A 15,443-nucleotide genomic window follows, 5' to 3' on the forward strand; every position below is an offset into this window, starting at 1 on the left:
ATAAACAGGGGGGCTAATAACTCAGGGGGGCTAATATTTCTGACTTTATTTTGTATTTTAAAATATGTTGCATATATGACATATACAGTGCTCAACATATATGAGTACACCTCTCACAAATTTCTCATTTAAATTAATATTTTCTAAAGGAGGCTTTACAATATTATATTTGTAACAATATTACATATACATTAGATTAGTCAGTACTGAAGCCAAAACTGGAGCTAATCTAACAAAATAACTCATGATAACGGTCCAAAATTAGTACAGACAAATTTATATGTTAGGGAAAAATAGCAAATCAAAATGTAAAGAGCAAAATTCAAAACATTTTGTAGTTTGTAGTTTTTCCCCTAATATTTTGGTTAAATTTAGATCTATTATCTTTAAATAAAGATGTTCAGTGACTAAAATTGTTTTAATAAATATATTTGTTTAATAAATCTGTTTTGTTCAAACGCACCAAAATATATTACCTATATTCACTGAAAATGGATACAGATATTCATTTTCAAAATGGGGTGTACTCAATAATGTTGAGCCCTGTAGGCTATGTGAAATCCACATATGACTTCATTCATTTTCTTTTCAGCTTAGTCCCTTTATTAATCAGGGCAGGGGTCACCACAGCAGAATAAACCACCAACTTATCGAGCATATGTTTTAGCAGCAGATACCCTTCTAGCTGCAACCCATCACTGGGAAACACACATACACTGTCACTCACTACGGACATTTTAGCTACCCAGCACCCGGAGGAAACCCACGCGAACACGGCGTGAACATGTAGCAACACCACACAGAAATGCCAACTGACCCAGCCGAGGCTCGAACCAGCGACCTTCTTGCCGTGAGGCGACATACCCACTGCGCCACATATGACTTATATGTTATACATGTAATTTGCATATATTGCCATATATTATATTTATATATAGTAAAAGAAAAGATTTTAACGACCTCAGCAGTAAAGTTGAGAGGATAGAGGCGCGAGGCGTGTTCCCGTCACAGCAGCGGGATTGTCATGTGCAGCTTCACTCACACTCGCGTCGAGTTGACGGGGAGCGATAGAAACTGTAACCCGCTCTGAAACGACCAAATAACCGTCCAGAGCCCCAGTGGAGTCTGACTGAGAACTATCGTCCGCTGTTGGTGTTTGAAATAGCCGTCGGTGAATGACTGTAGAGGCAGTTTAGTCCCGAAGCGCTCAACAGGGTGCTGAGAAAAAGGAACCGGACCGGGCGGAACCAGCCGAGACAACGATACTGACACACACATCCATCACACCGAAGAGACCAAATGAAGGAGAAGAATTTAATCGAAACGGCCAAAATGCAGGGAAATATGATGGTAAGCGGAACATATTTATTACCAGACAAGTGCGTTTCACAGGCGATGCTGAAAGTGACTTTCTGTGAATAGCAGGTTTGTTTGTTTAGGCGTTTGATTTTTTCCTCTCTCTCTTTCTTAAGCTCAGAATCAATAACAGTTTCTCATTTACACACCAAGACCAAAAAGTACTGTTGTCCTACTAGCAGGCTAACACGACGATATAAAACATGATCAATATATGTTGTACAATATATTTATGAGGCACTGTAATTGTTTATAAATAACACGATTGTGTTACTACTATATAACACAAATAACATGATATTCCCGTTTTGGATGTTAAAAACACTTATTAAAATCATATCACAAAGTCAGAGAAGCCTAATTTAAACGTTGAAAAAAGTTGTCATTGCCTAACATGACAAAATAAATAGTTTATGCTTGACAAATCCAAGATAGCATCATAGTATCAGTATATAATACTTCTACTAATAGTGATGATGATTTATCTATACACATATGTATCAATAGTTAATCAGTCATTCCATTAGATAATAAATAACTGAAATGATATTGGCACCATAGCCATGGCCTAAAACAACCACTGACATATTAATGTCAAGAACAGCATGGCATTGCATAGCACATTATGTTTAAGACACAGAGTGGTGCCTTGCCCCCTTTAGTAGTACTGTTTATAATGTAAGTTTATATGTGATCTGTCTGCATGCCTTTGTACATCGTGTTTTGATACACTGCAATCAAAGTGGTGTACAGGAGCTTGTGTGTGTATTCTTTGGTGATTCTGATTTATTATAGTAGTAGCGATGCACGACATTGGAAAAATGTGACATTGTGATATTTTGTTTTGCTGCGATATATATTGTGAAATGAATATAATTTCACCAGATGATTTGAATAGCTCTTTTTTTCGGAAGATTTTATTAATTTACATCAACTTAGTTGATCAAGTCTTTTTTTATTTTAGTATAGAGCAAAAATAAAAGTTAAACAAGCAGTGCTTTATGGTTTTCTAGGAAGTAAAATGGTATTCAAGTACAGAAACTGAACAATCAAACGTAAAATAACATACTCATCATTGTATAAATAAATAAATATAATAATATCTATATCTTTTAATCGTTAATAAATAATCTAATACCGCAATGTGACTATTGTGGATACAAACATTGCGATACCGATGCTCAAATGGCATATTGTTCAGCCCTACTTAGTAGCAAATTATTCTATACCCTCAGTAGACATGTTTGAAAACTTTAATAGTTGCAGTAGGACATACTTAACATAGTATCAGCATATAATACTACTAATCGTGATGATGATTTATCTATACACATATGTATATACATCAATAGTTAATCAACCTTTCAGTCATTCCATTAGCTAAAAAATAACTGAAATGATATTGGTACCATAGCCATGGCCTAAAACAACCTTTGACATATTGTCATTAATGTCATGAACAGCATGGCATTGCATAGCATATTAGAGATGAATTGAATATTAGGTTTAAAACACAGTGGTGCCTTGCCACTTTTAATTACAGTAATACTGTTTATAATGTAAGTTTATTGGTCATCTGTCTGCATGCATTTGTACATTCTGTTTTGATACACTGCAATCAAAGTGGTGTACTGGAGCTTGTGTGTGTATTGGTGATTCTGATTTTGCTGAATTCTGACATTGCGATATTTTGTTTTGCTGCAATACATATTATGAAATGAATATAATTCCACCAGATGATTTGAATAGCTCTATTTTTGGAAGGTTTCATTAATTTACATTAACGTAGATAATCAAGTCTTTTTCTTTGCAGTGCATCTGCATAATTTGGATAAAATTAAAAGCATATAGAGCAAAAATAAATGTATTCAAGTACAGAAATTGAACATTTAAACGTAAAATAGCATGGCCATCATTGTATAAATAATGTATGTGTATATATATATATATATATATATATATATATATATATATATATATATATATATATATATATATATATATATATAAATATATTTTAATCTTTAATAAATAATCTAATCCTGCAATGTGACCATTGTGGATACAAATATTACGATATTGATGCACAAACGGTATACTGTTCAGCCCTACTTAGTAGCAAATAATTCTATGCTCTTAGTAAAAATGTTTGAAAACTTTAATAGTTGCAGTACGATATACATTTAAACATGTTTTAAACCTGGTGGAGCAGTGCACATGAGATCTATTTATGTTAGGGCTTTAGCCTGCATTAACCACAGAGGTGACCTTTAGTGTCCGGGGTTCACATGAGAGGGAATTCATTAAAATTTGATCGCGCCTAAAGTGCAGTGGAATATTGGTATATTACAGCTTCAGGCTTGATCTGTCAGTGACCTCCAGAAACTGAGGTCCAGACTCAAACCTCACAGTGTGTCAAGCTTCATTCAGTTGAAATTTAGACTGATGTGATACCTTAGAATATAACTATCTGGGCCGGGTTTCCCGATAACGGCTCTAAAGAGCATTCTGTACGTGTAAGGTTACGAACGTCATTGCAGTTTTACGTGCGTTTCCCAAAAATGCACATAACACACATGCTACTTGGGAGTCGCTGTCCAATTCCAAAGTGCTGAAATACAACCTTTTTTCTGAATTTGTATTCTGAATTAACCCAATAATCATCATCACATGTGGATTCACAATTAAGACAAGTCTAGATACATGGAAAGAACCTACAGACTAAAAAACATTAAGGTTAAAGAACATAAGGTTATGAATAATAATAAATACCCAGTACATTCATTTTTGTGGTTTTCCCATCTCCTTACTTTTCCAAATCTTTAAGCATATTTAAAAATTCATTTATTCACTTTATTTCTTCAGTTTTGTTTCAGTTTGTTTGTCCAGTTATTATTTTCATTTTTCCAAATCTTCATTTGTTTTTCTGCCCTTTTGAACTATTTCTTAAATATATTAATTTGAATTAAAGTGTAATAAAGAGTATATAATAGGACTGCACGATATTAAAACTCAATTTTCTGTGATAATATTGTGATAAGAATACAGTTTCACAAGACGGTTTGCAGAAGAGTTTAAAACAGTATTCAGATACAGAAATTGAGTAATCTCAATGCAAAAAAAAAAATGCTTTTCTTTCTTTAATTTGTTTCATTTCTAGTTGAAATATCTAAAATTCTTTGATCAAGTAAAAATGTCCTTTGGTTTCACCTTCAGAAGAAATGCCAAAATTAGGAGTTTTTCCTTAAAACAAGAAAAAAAGTTCTGCTAATAGACATGTAGTTATTTGGGCCATCAACAAGACAAACATTTTAAATAAGAAAACCCTTTTAATCATACACTCACCGGTTACTTTATTAGTTACTCCTGTCCAACTGCTCGTCTAATCAGCCAATCACGTGGCAATAACTCAATGCATTTAGGCATGTAGATATGGTAAAGACAATATACTGCAGTTCAAACGGAGCATCAGAATGGGGAAGAAAGGTGATTTAAGTGACTTTGAATGTGGCATGGTTGTTGATGCCAGACGGGCAGGTCTGAGTATTTCAGAAACTGCTGATCTACTGGGATTTTCATGCACAACCATCGCTAGGGTTTACAGAGAATGGTCTGAAAAAGAGAAAATATCCATTGAGCGGGAGTTCTGTGGGCGCAAATGCCTTGTTGATGTCAGAGGTAAATGTCCAGACTGGTTCGAGCTGATAGAAAGGCAACAGTAACTCAAATTGCCACTTGTTATTTGATGGGTCTCTATTTCTGCTGTGACATTTGGATGGTAGGGTCAGAATTTGGCGTCAACATCATGAAAGCATTGATCTACCCTGCCTTGTATCTACAGTTTAGGCTGGTGGTGGTGGTGTAATGGTGTGGGGGATATTTACTTGGCACACTTTAGGCCCATTAGTACCAACAGAGCATCGTGTCAACGTCACAGCCTACCTGAGTATTGTTGCTGACCATGTCCATCCCTTTAGTGTACCCATCTTCTGATGGCTATTTCCAACAGAATAATGGCCATGTCATAAAGCACGGATCATCTCAGACTGGTTTCTTGAACATGACAATGAGTTCACTGTACTCAAATGGCCTCCACAGTCACCAGATCTCAATCCAATAGAGTACCTTTGGGATCTGGTGGAATCGCTGCTAATCTCCTGCATCATAGATGTGCAGCCGACAAATCTGCAGCAACTGCGTGGTGCAGTCATGTCAGTATGGACCAAAATCTCTAAGGGATATTTCCAGTACCTTCTTGAATCTGTGCCACAAAGGATTAAGGAAGTTATGAAGGCAAAATGGGGTCCAACCCAGTACTAGTAAGGTGTACCTAATAAAGTGGCCGGTGAGTGTATATAAATAATTAAATACCATTCATCTTTGTTACACCTCCAAGCATCATACTGTTCTGTGCCCAAATGTTCAAAACTCTATTGTAACGCTCAGTCACAATCAATTGTGTTCTATAACTCCTGGTCAACTACTGTATGAGTTCTAAATTGTAACGTGTTGATATAGATGTTTTTAGCCTCTGGTGCCTAGACTACAGCTCTGCACAAGAAGACTGGCCAGAGGTGAAATGGTTGCACCTAACTGAGCCTGATTTCTCTTGAGGTTTTCCTTCACTTTCGTCATATGGTGACGTTTGTTTCTTGCCACTGTCGCAACTGACTTGCTTGGTTTGGGACTGGTGGAGCTGCACATCAATGGATTTGCTCTTCAGTGTTTGGACTTTTAGCAGTGAAATTGAACCACACTGAACTTAACTAAACTGAACTTCAATTGGACTGACACAGTTTCAATTCACTAAAACTTCTATGTTAGGCTGCTAAACGCACAATCTATTGTCAAAGCGCTATATAAATAAAGATGAATTGGATTGAATAGTGTAATGCAGATAAGATAGTTTTGACTGTTTACTTTAGAAAATCTCACACCCCAATAACAATTAATGTCATCAGTGTATGGCCAGTATACTTCCATGAAACAGTGTACTGTCATTTTTGCAAAAATGTTGCATATTTTTCATTGTTTATTCTATTATTTAATTTTGGCCTGCTGTAGATATACCTCCCATTTCAATATCCAATTAACTGAAGCAATCAAAGTTCAACTAAATCACTAAAAACCAGTTCAAGCATATTGTTCAGTCAGGAGGGTTTGTGTCTTTAGCTAACGCTACTGATCAAACGTCGCTTTAAATCAGGCAGAGGTTCTTTGTCTGAGAACACAGTGTAAGCTCGAGAAATTCAACCATCTTGAACTCATGAGGATAACAAAAGCAGACAGGTTGTCAGATAGGTACACGGCTCAAACTGACATTTCTCATGGCTTACTGGACAAGGATCTTGTTCCTACATGAAGGGTAAAATTGTGCATCTAGTGGTAAAAGTGCATTAGTCGATGTCTCAGTAGAGGACTCTCCTCAGCATTCTGTGTTTTACAATAATACAAACAGCTTTTTTCTCTCTCTCTTTTAACAGTAAGCTCACCAATACATAACTTCTAGGAATAGGAGATACCACAATTTTTTAATGCGATACAGTACTGATACTTTTTGTTACAATTTTTACAATACCGATACCACTTATTATTTAAAATGTTAATGTAATTTTTCTAAATAATGTTAATAAAAAATCATTACATATATTTATATATATATTTTTGTGTGTGTGCGTGCGTGCGTGCGTGCGTGCGTGCGTGCGTGCGTGCGTGCGTGTGTGAGTGTGAGATACACGCACACACATCCATATTGTATATACACACTGCACAGATACACACACATTTTATTTATTCTTATTCACCTAATGGTAACGAGAGAGAGAGAGAGAGAGGAGAGAGAGAGAGAGAGAGAGAGAGAGAGAGATTATTTATTATTCTGATTTATTATTTTCTTCATTTATTTTTATTTGTATTTTCATTTAATTATGTTTGTTATTTTTACTGTAAACTTTATAAATGCCTTGGCAACACATTTGTAGCATTTGTCATGCCAATAAAGCAATTATTGAATTGTATTGAGAGCGAGAGAGAAAGAAAGAGGTTTTTTAAAACTCCTATAATGTCTTTTGTCAGAGCAGAGTAACACTGGGCAGCTTGTTTTTGTTCCGCTTCTTTATAAGTTTCAGGATGTGTTGTTTGTAAGAGTTTAGAAAGGCTGCTTGTATTGTTGCTGTGTACGAGTTTCTTATCACAAATTTTGCTCATGCAACATTTTTTCAGCTGATGAGCACCACAACACGCTGCGTGACCTCTCTGCCATCGTGTCATTCCATAATGCAGAAGTGTGCGACTTGCAGGTTGAGTACTTAAGGCACATGATCGCTGACGCCACATGATCGCTCACTTCACGTTCCGCCGCAGATTGATTGGTGTAACGTCTTATATACAAAGCTTCACTGACAATCCTGTACACAGCGCTAAAACATTTAGTTATGCAGAAATTCTTAAAATATAGTCAAAATATCAATACTTAAAAAAAATATCCATACCAAATTAAAAGCTTCTGAGTATCGATATATCGGTCATATACTCGAGCATTGATGTGCACATCCCTAATGACATCCTTTCAGTCATTTTTATTTGTTGTAATAAACTGTAACATTCAATTCAACATACTTTTGTTTTCAAAATGTACAGTTGAAAACTTTTAGTATTTATTTATTTATTTTCTTTACGGTAGATTAATTTTGTCAGCATGAATAAAGTGTATGAAAAACATCATAAGCCGATGTAGATCGTAAAAATAATGTGGGAAAAAAGTGTGGATCTTAATGTATTGGCTCGTTTCCCAAAAACATTGTAACTTAAGTAGCACTTGAAAATCATTGCATATCTTCAAGTACTCTGGAGTAATCGTTAACCCCCTTTGTGCATCCTAAGAAGAAAAAGACAACTGGTTTACACCTATTACACCTGTATTACGACAAAAGATTGTACCTGTTATTTAAGTGCAGTTTGATTACAATTAAAGGTTTTGTACTTTATATACTAGAGCTGTACAGTATATTGTTTCAGCATTGATATTGCAATGTGTGCATCTGCAATAGTCATATTGCAAGATATGCGATGGTGAGTCTGGATTATACAGTATAGGGATATAACGGTCAGATACAACTACTGTCGCAATTTATTCAAAAGATATGAATATTCAAAGTCTTCCAAGGCAGCATGAGTTATATCTGGAAGGAATAAATGCGATTGATGTCTCCATTTACCGTACAACTCAGACGTTGTCCCAAATTCAAATATTTCACTGCCAGAAATATTGTGTTAAGTTCAGTTTAAGTTGTCAAATGCTATTAGCTCTCTCTGTTTCTCGAGACCAGTTGCATTAAAATTGATTGGCTTTCTCTGTGTCTTGTGACTGATTGCGTCACTGTAATGTGCTGGAGCATCTTTTTGAATTGGAGGATGATTAAATCCTCATACATTACTTTGATTTTTGCATAAAGACATCATATGGCTTTAGAAGACTTGGAATGCAACACAACTTGTTTGTACAACTTTTTATTTATTATTTATTATTTTGCAGTAAGTGCATACAGGTGACTCTACTTTTATTGCTTATTTATATAATTCAGAAGTGGGTAGGTGTGGGATAGGGTGCTCCAAAACATTTATTAAAGTATTTTTATATGCTATGTAGTTTTTTTCTATTATACTACATACTTTGAATATTTATATTTTTATATAGTACTGTAAATTTCTAAAAGTGTGTTTATAAAATGATTTGTATTTTATAAATACATGCAGTCTGTTTAATGGGATGTTTAATGTGAACTACCAAAAGCATCGAAGGACCACACTGGTCATAAAATGATGCTGGGGTACCCAGAGTGTCACTCAGAACAATCGAGCGTCAATATGTGAGGAGTCAGGAGTGAGAATGTGTTGTGTTTACCACCTCACCACCATTTTGTAATATTATAGAAATACATTTAATACAAAAAAATACAGTGTTGTGTAGGGCTGTGTGATTAATCGAATTGCAATTTGAAATGTTGCGATTAGATAATCGCAGGAGGCTGCGATATGATATATATATGTATTATTCAATTCCCCCGCCCAGAGCAAATGCGTGACTGCCGTCTGTGTGTGACAGTCTTACTAGCCAATTGAGTGAGCACACTTTCGTTCTGCCCAATCAGAATTGTGCAACCGAACTATGCGGAAATAACACATAAAAAAAAAAAATACAAAGAAACAGGAAAGCGCAGACGAGTGTGATGATGACATTTGCTGCTTTTTTTGGTTGTTTTAGTTTCAAAGTCACAGATACCGAACAAAAACAGGTCATTTGTAAGAACTGTTGCCACAACATGAGGAAATACAACAACCAGCACCTAAATAAGTACCACAGGCGGCTATATGAGGAGCGTCTTGCTAAAAAGTCAACTGAAAGTGTTGTCAGTGACACTCAATCTCATTTTATCATTCAAGGTCATTTTATTTGTGTTTACTGTTTGCTCTAGAGAAAAATGAGGGTTTATTTCTGAATATTCAAAAACAAATTTAAATGAATGTTTAAGTAAGTTAATATCATTTCAGTTCCTTGTGTTTTTTTTAACATACACTCACTGCATTTTAGCAGTAAGAAGCTACGATTCAGATTATTGAGCTGAAGCTTGACTACAAAATTAAATCACAAATCAAATCGAAATAAAAAAAAAAATCACAATTAGACATGTTCCCCAAATCGCACAGCCCTAATTTGCAGAGTACACGTGACTGCACTTTCATTGCTCTGCTGTTTATTTATACTGTTCAGAAGTGGGTAGGTGTGGGGTTAGGTGCTCCAAAACACTTCTGAAAGTAAGCATGTTAATAAAATTATTCGTATTTTACAGATACATGCAAACCGTTTAATGGGATGCATAAAGCGAATGACCAAAAGCATCGGAGGACCCCGCTTGTCATAAAATGATGCTAAAAAGCGTCAAGAACCTGACCGAGAGTCCATATGTGAGGAGTCTGGAGTGAAAATGTGTTGTGTCTACCACCTCATCACCATTTTGCAGTATTAACTTGTGTTTGTCATGTGACTTCCCCATGTGCTGTGCTCCATGTGCTTTGTGTTTGCGTCATGTGATTCCTTTGTTCCATTTTCCTGCCGTTTGTTAATGTTTCAGTGTTTCCACCTGTGTCTTTCTCCTGTGTGCAAGTAGTTCAATTATGTCCTGTGTATTTAAGCGCCTGGTTTCTGTTCAGTCCTTGGCTGTTTCTCAATTCCAAGAATACAGAGAACTGATTTGCGTTCTTGTGAAGACTGGTATTGCCAGGTCACCTCGGAAGAACAAACTCTGGAGACCATGAGAACAGAGAACATGTCCTGTGAGAAATGAGATGCTGCATTCATCCGGAGAGTCACATGACCTTCAAGCATTTTTAATGCAAAATTATTTAAACATGACAGCATTCATCCAATGATTTGTTTTTCCCCTTTTCAAAATATCTACTATGCATAAAAAAAACATAATAAATATATGTTGCACAATATAAATAGAACAGATTTTAATACGAGTTTCAGCAAATATTCACCCTTAATGTGTTTATTCCTTTATTAAGATTTTCCTGGTAATGTTTATATCCACCTTTTTATTTAGGGTAACTCCTGAAACAAATAAGTGATGTCTCTGAACTTTAGTATTAAACCTATATAAATACTGCACTTTCCACCTCTAGTCGCAGTGACTTCTGGGACTTCTAGAGCGACTTTGGTGCATCCATGCATCTTGGATATCAAGAACACATCCGGGAAATTTCACGCGTCCTCCGTTATTGCGGTCTTGAGTATAAGAACTGAACTTTGGCAGTTGATGATGATGTTACACGAGGACGCAAGATCACTGAAGAACGCATATTGAGAAACAGCCTTTGTCTGATTTTGAATTGTCATCACCCTGTGTATTCCTGCGTGTCCATTGTTTCCAGTGTCTGAAGTGAGTGTATATAAAAAATATGTGGATTTTGATAATTCCAGAGTTTTGTGTGTTTGTGGAGCACTATACCAGGTGAGCTACTTTAAAGTATCAAGCAAATAAACTACTCCATGTTGGAAAAAGCTGTGAATATGGAAACAGATATTTGATGTAATCTTTAAAACAAAACTGTTTTGAGTTTATAACACTGTGGAAGGAACCCCACGGCTTTATTAATTAACTGATCTGTCCTGTTATCATAATTTATGTGAAAATTGATTTACTAAAGGCTTTTACTAAGACCTTTTTTTTCTTATTTTGATGCAGTTTCTAGATAAATGGAACATTAAATAAGAAAATGGTGGGTGTGGCTTGTTTTTTCTTCTGTGAGCTGATTGGATGTAGTAAAGTATGCGATTCATTCTGAAAGACTGGGAAACGAGTTTTCGGGAGACTTATTACAACCTAACATACACCTCCTCACCATTTCTGTTTGTTATCATATCGCTGTCAAAACTGACAGTTGGAGGGGCGTGGTTAAGTATGTTAGCCACACCCAATAACTCAGAAGGACGTAATCTATGTAACTAAAAACAAATGAAAGTGCATTTTTAGATTTAAATTTTAGACTTTTTTTTTTCTTTATGACACACACAATATTAATTGTCCATCACAAAACTAGCAATGCGAGCTAACGATATAAGTACAGTTAGTTTTAATTTCATGTGTACTTTAAGAAAAGTTGTTGTTCTACCACTAGTGTTGAATTCACCTGAGAACTGCAGGCAGTTGCATGCATAAAGTGGGTATAGTTCTGAAAAGTTCTAGAGTTAGTGAAGGCATTTCTTTCCAAGCCTGGGTAGGGAATAAAATGTATGAGGAATGGCAATATATAGAATGCAAAGGTAATTGGGTGTGTTTTTTTTTACTTTTTTTTTTTTCCCCTTTGCTATTTTTATTATTTTTTTAGATTTGTGTTTTTTGTTATGCCGTCATGATGTAATTTTTCTGAGCAAAGATGGTAGGATTGTAAATTGCATGCGTGTGTCAGCGAAGCAACTGTCATTGAGATGAATGCGATTCTAACGCATAGGTATTAGAGCCCTTCTTGGTATAAAGCACTGAAAAAAAAATCATTATTTCAAGCATGAATTCATAGGGCTCGAGTGTCTAATATACATATTCCCTTCTGAGTCAAGAGCGCTCTAAGGTTTTTGAGGTTTTTATATATATATACTGTTCTTGGGTCATTGGAGTCTGGCTGGCTGCTTTGAATTATGTTTTTCCATATAGAACAAACTTGGTAATAGTCCAGCACTTCACTTTGATTACTATAATTGGAGCATTGCAGTGGCCACTCATGGGTACTTTGATTACTCAGTGGCAAAGGGGAGCAAATGGAGGCATAGTGACATAATAATTTAGACTGCACTTTTATGGAAAAAAAAGGTTCTTCTGCTGCTACATACTGAGGTACATCCTTTATGGCACCTTCTGAGGTAGGCCTGCACGATTAATCGTTTTTAATCTGAAATCGCTATTTGAAAAAGCTGGTAACATGCATATCGTTTTTAAAAGTTCTGACAGTTTGTAAGCACATTATCCTGAACAATGTGAAAAATTTAATTATCTAAATGTAAAGGTTTTATGTAATATGGTTTTATGTTATCTTTACTTTATAAATAGGATTTTAAATATAAATCATTTAATTGAATTTAAAGTACTGTAGTTCTTTTTTTTATTTGTGATGACAACTGACAGATTTATTGGAAAAAATGGCAACAATGTTTAAAAGCTTTTAAAGGTGCTGCATATAAGTTTGACACTCAGTGGTTAAACTAGGTATTGCACACCTGGTTCAAAACACACGCAAGCGCAGGTTGCCAGATTGATGACACCAACTGTAGTGTGCCTGACTGCCAAGCCTTAAGGCTGATTTAAATCGTGTTATAAACAAAAAGCAACGACACGCAATAGAGAGAACATTTTCCTTATTTAAAGGAGTTTTTGTTCTAACCAACACCTAAAATGTATATTTTAGATACGACTTCTTGCTGCTGAACAACAAATACTATGATAGTGATCACCTCAGGTCCACCTCATGTGCTTTATTCAGCGTGAAACCTTAATAATGTGAGTTTGAACGCCATTTTATCTGACATTTATTGTCATACTACTGAAAGCAGCAGGAGATAATTTACCTCACATCCTAAAATTAAAATAAACCAATTGAAATAAAACCGTGACTCAGTGCAAACCAACACATATAAGTGATACAGCATGTACATTTAATAATGTTGAAGAGGTTTGATATGTATTAATTACATTATAAACCTCATTATAAATTTTGTTGGAGTGCAGTGAGTGCACATATATTCTGTGTTTCTGAATGGCTGTATTTAATTTTCTGTTGTGTTTCATTTGGTGCAACCAGCCAAATACTTATCACTGCAAATCTCGTCACGTAGCGTGTTGTTAGGACACAGGTTACAATTAAACCTGAATCCGAGTCTCATTTCAGAAGCTGTTACTGTCCACCAGAGTTTGCATTTTCAGTCATGTACGCACACTTAGAGAGCCTTCCTGACTGAATGAATGAAATACGCTGTTTTCCATCAAAGCAACCCAGTGTGTTGAAATATATTTGGGTAAACAGCCATTGGGTGGGATAAAGGGACCAAAACAAAGACAGACTCTCCTGCATGGAAAGCACATTTTCAAAGCAGAATATCTGACGTTAGCATTGTTTTTCAGATAAAAAAGAATGTTCACTTAGCATGTTTCTTAAATATCTGCAAACATATGGTATTTTTATGCTTTAAAAGAGTCAAAAACGTACATACAGCACCTTTGTGTTAGTAAAAACGCATTTTAAATAGCAAATCGCAATTTTGATCAGAAATTCTAATCGTGCAGCCCTATTCTCAGGGATTGATTCATAGTTAACCAGTGTGACTTGAGTTGGACAAGCGACATGTCTGCGTCAGTCAATGTCACGCATAAATCTAATGAGCTGAACATACAGGATTGCATGTCTACAAATCCAGATAAAGAGCCAATGCTTATGCTGGTAAATGTGGGCTTGCATGCGCCTGGGCTCCGTTGAGCGGTTTATTTGATTGGGGTTGGCCCACTGGACGAGTGCGGCGCACAAGCGGGGAAAGAGGTCCGTGATTTATAGTGACCTTTAAGTGGGCCGTCGTTTCTCAAAGCTGGATCTGGCATCCGCAGCGTTTCATTAGGCTTGCGGGAATCCATCATCTGTAATGTTTTTCTCAATTCAGTGCTGCATGCAATTTAAAGAGGTACACGCGCACGTAAATATAAAGTTATTTTCCGCAGCCATCCGATTTTCATGCATGTACACACAATCATTTACCATCAGAGAGAATTTTTTTTTTAACTTTCCAATGTTTTTACAGTGATAAAAGTCATATTTTGAGTCCTTACTCACTATGAATGAACATCAAAAAGATTTTACATCATTCTCATTTTATTTACACATCAAACTACATATTTACAATTATTGAGTTTTAGTTTAGGACAACTTTTTTTATTCTGTTTTATATTCAACTGTTTTATATTTAACTGTTTTATATTCAGTACACTTAAATGTGTAAAAAATCTTAACAAGTTGGCTAGATTTTTCTGATCAGACACTGAAAACCAAAACAAATTGCTGTTTGGAAAATAAAAGTCATACAGAAAGTTGTTGAAGTTGTTTAATACTAGACTAATTATTAATTATGAATGAAACAATGCAAAATAGAATCCAAAGCATCACGATTTGGCTTATGTCAAGTAGGGTTGGGCAATGTCGACCAGTTTGGCATCATACAATGTCTAAAGTGAAACATTGCGATGGATGATGGCATCATTGTCGTAGGTGGCGGTTAATTAATTATTTATGAATAGTTAATTAATTCATAAATTAATTATTTGTAGCCTATCGTTTCAACTACTTGACCCACATGGTCTTTGTTTTACTCATAACCAAACCATAAATAAATAAAGATAAGTTACACAAAAATTACCACCTGTCAATCACTTTTTCCGCGTGACTCTTACATGAATAGGCAGAGTGATCTGTGTTGTTATAATGGCGTCGATAAACTTGGTTGGTAAAAAAGGTGCACAACCAACAGCAACCAACCAACAGTATCTGAG

At 35.5% G+C, this 15,443-nt stretch overlaps 1 protein-coding gene across 1 annotated transcript in view; it reads left to right on the forward strand.

Moving 5' to 3' along the window:
• Positions 1–1,038: 1,038 nt before the first annotated feature.
• dpp6a (dipeptidyl-peptidase 6a) overlaps positions 1,039–15,443 on the forward strand; it is a 455,219-nt gene continuing 440,814 nt past the window's right edge. The window contains exon 1 of the mRNA XM_056450197.1: positions 1,039–1,350. Within this exon, the coding sequence (XP_056306172.1) occupies positions 1,300–1,350 (51 nt within the window). The 5' untranslated portion in view covers positions 1,039–1,299. The remainder of the gene's footprint in view (positions 1,351–15,443) is intronic.

The sequence above is a fragment of the Danio aesculapii genome, chromosome 24 (genome assembly GCF_903798145.1).
Source record: "Danio aesculapii chromosome 24, fDanAes4.1, whole genome shotgun sequence".
NCBI lineage: Eukaryota > Metazoa > Chordata > Actinopteri > Cypriniformes > Danionidae > Danio > Danio aesculapii.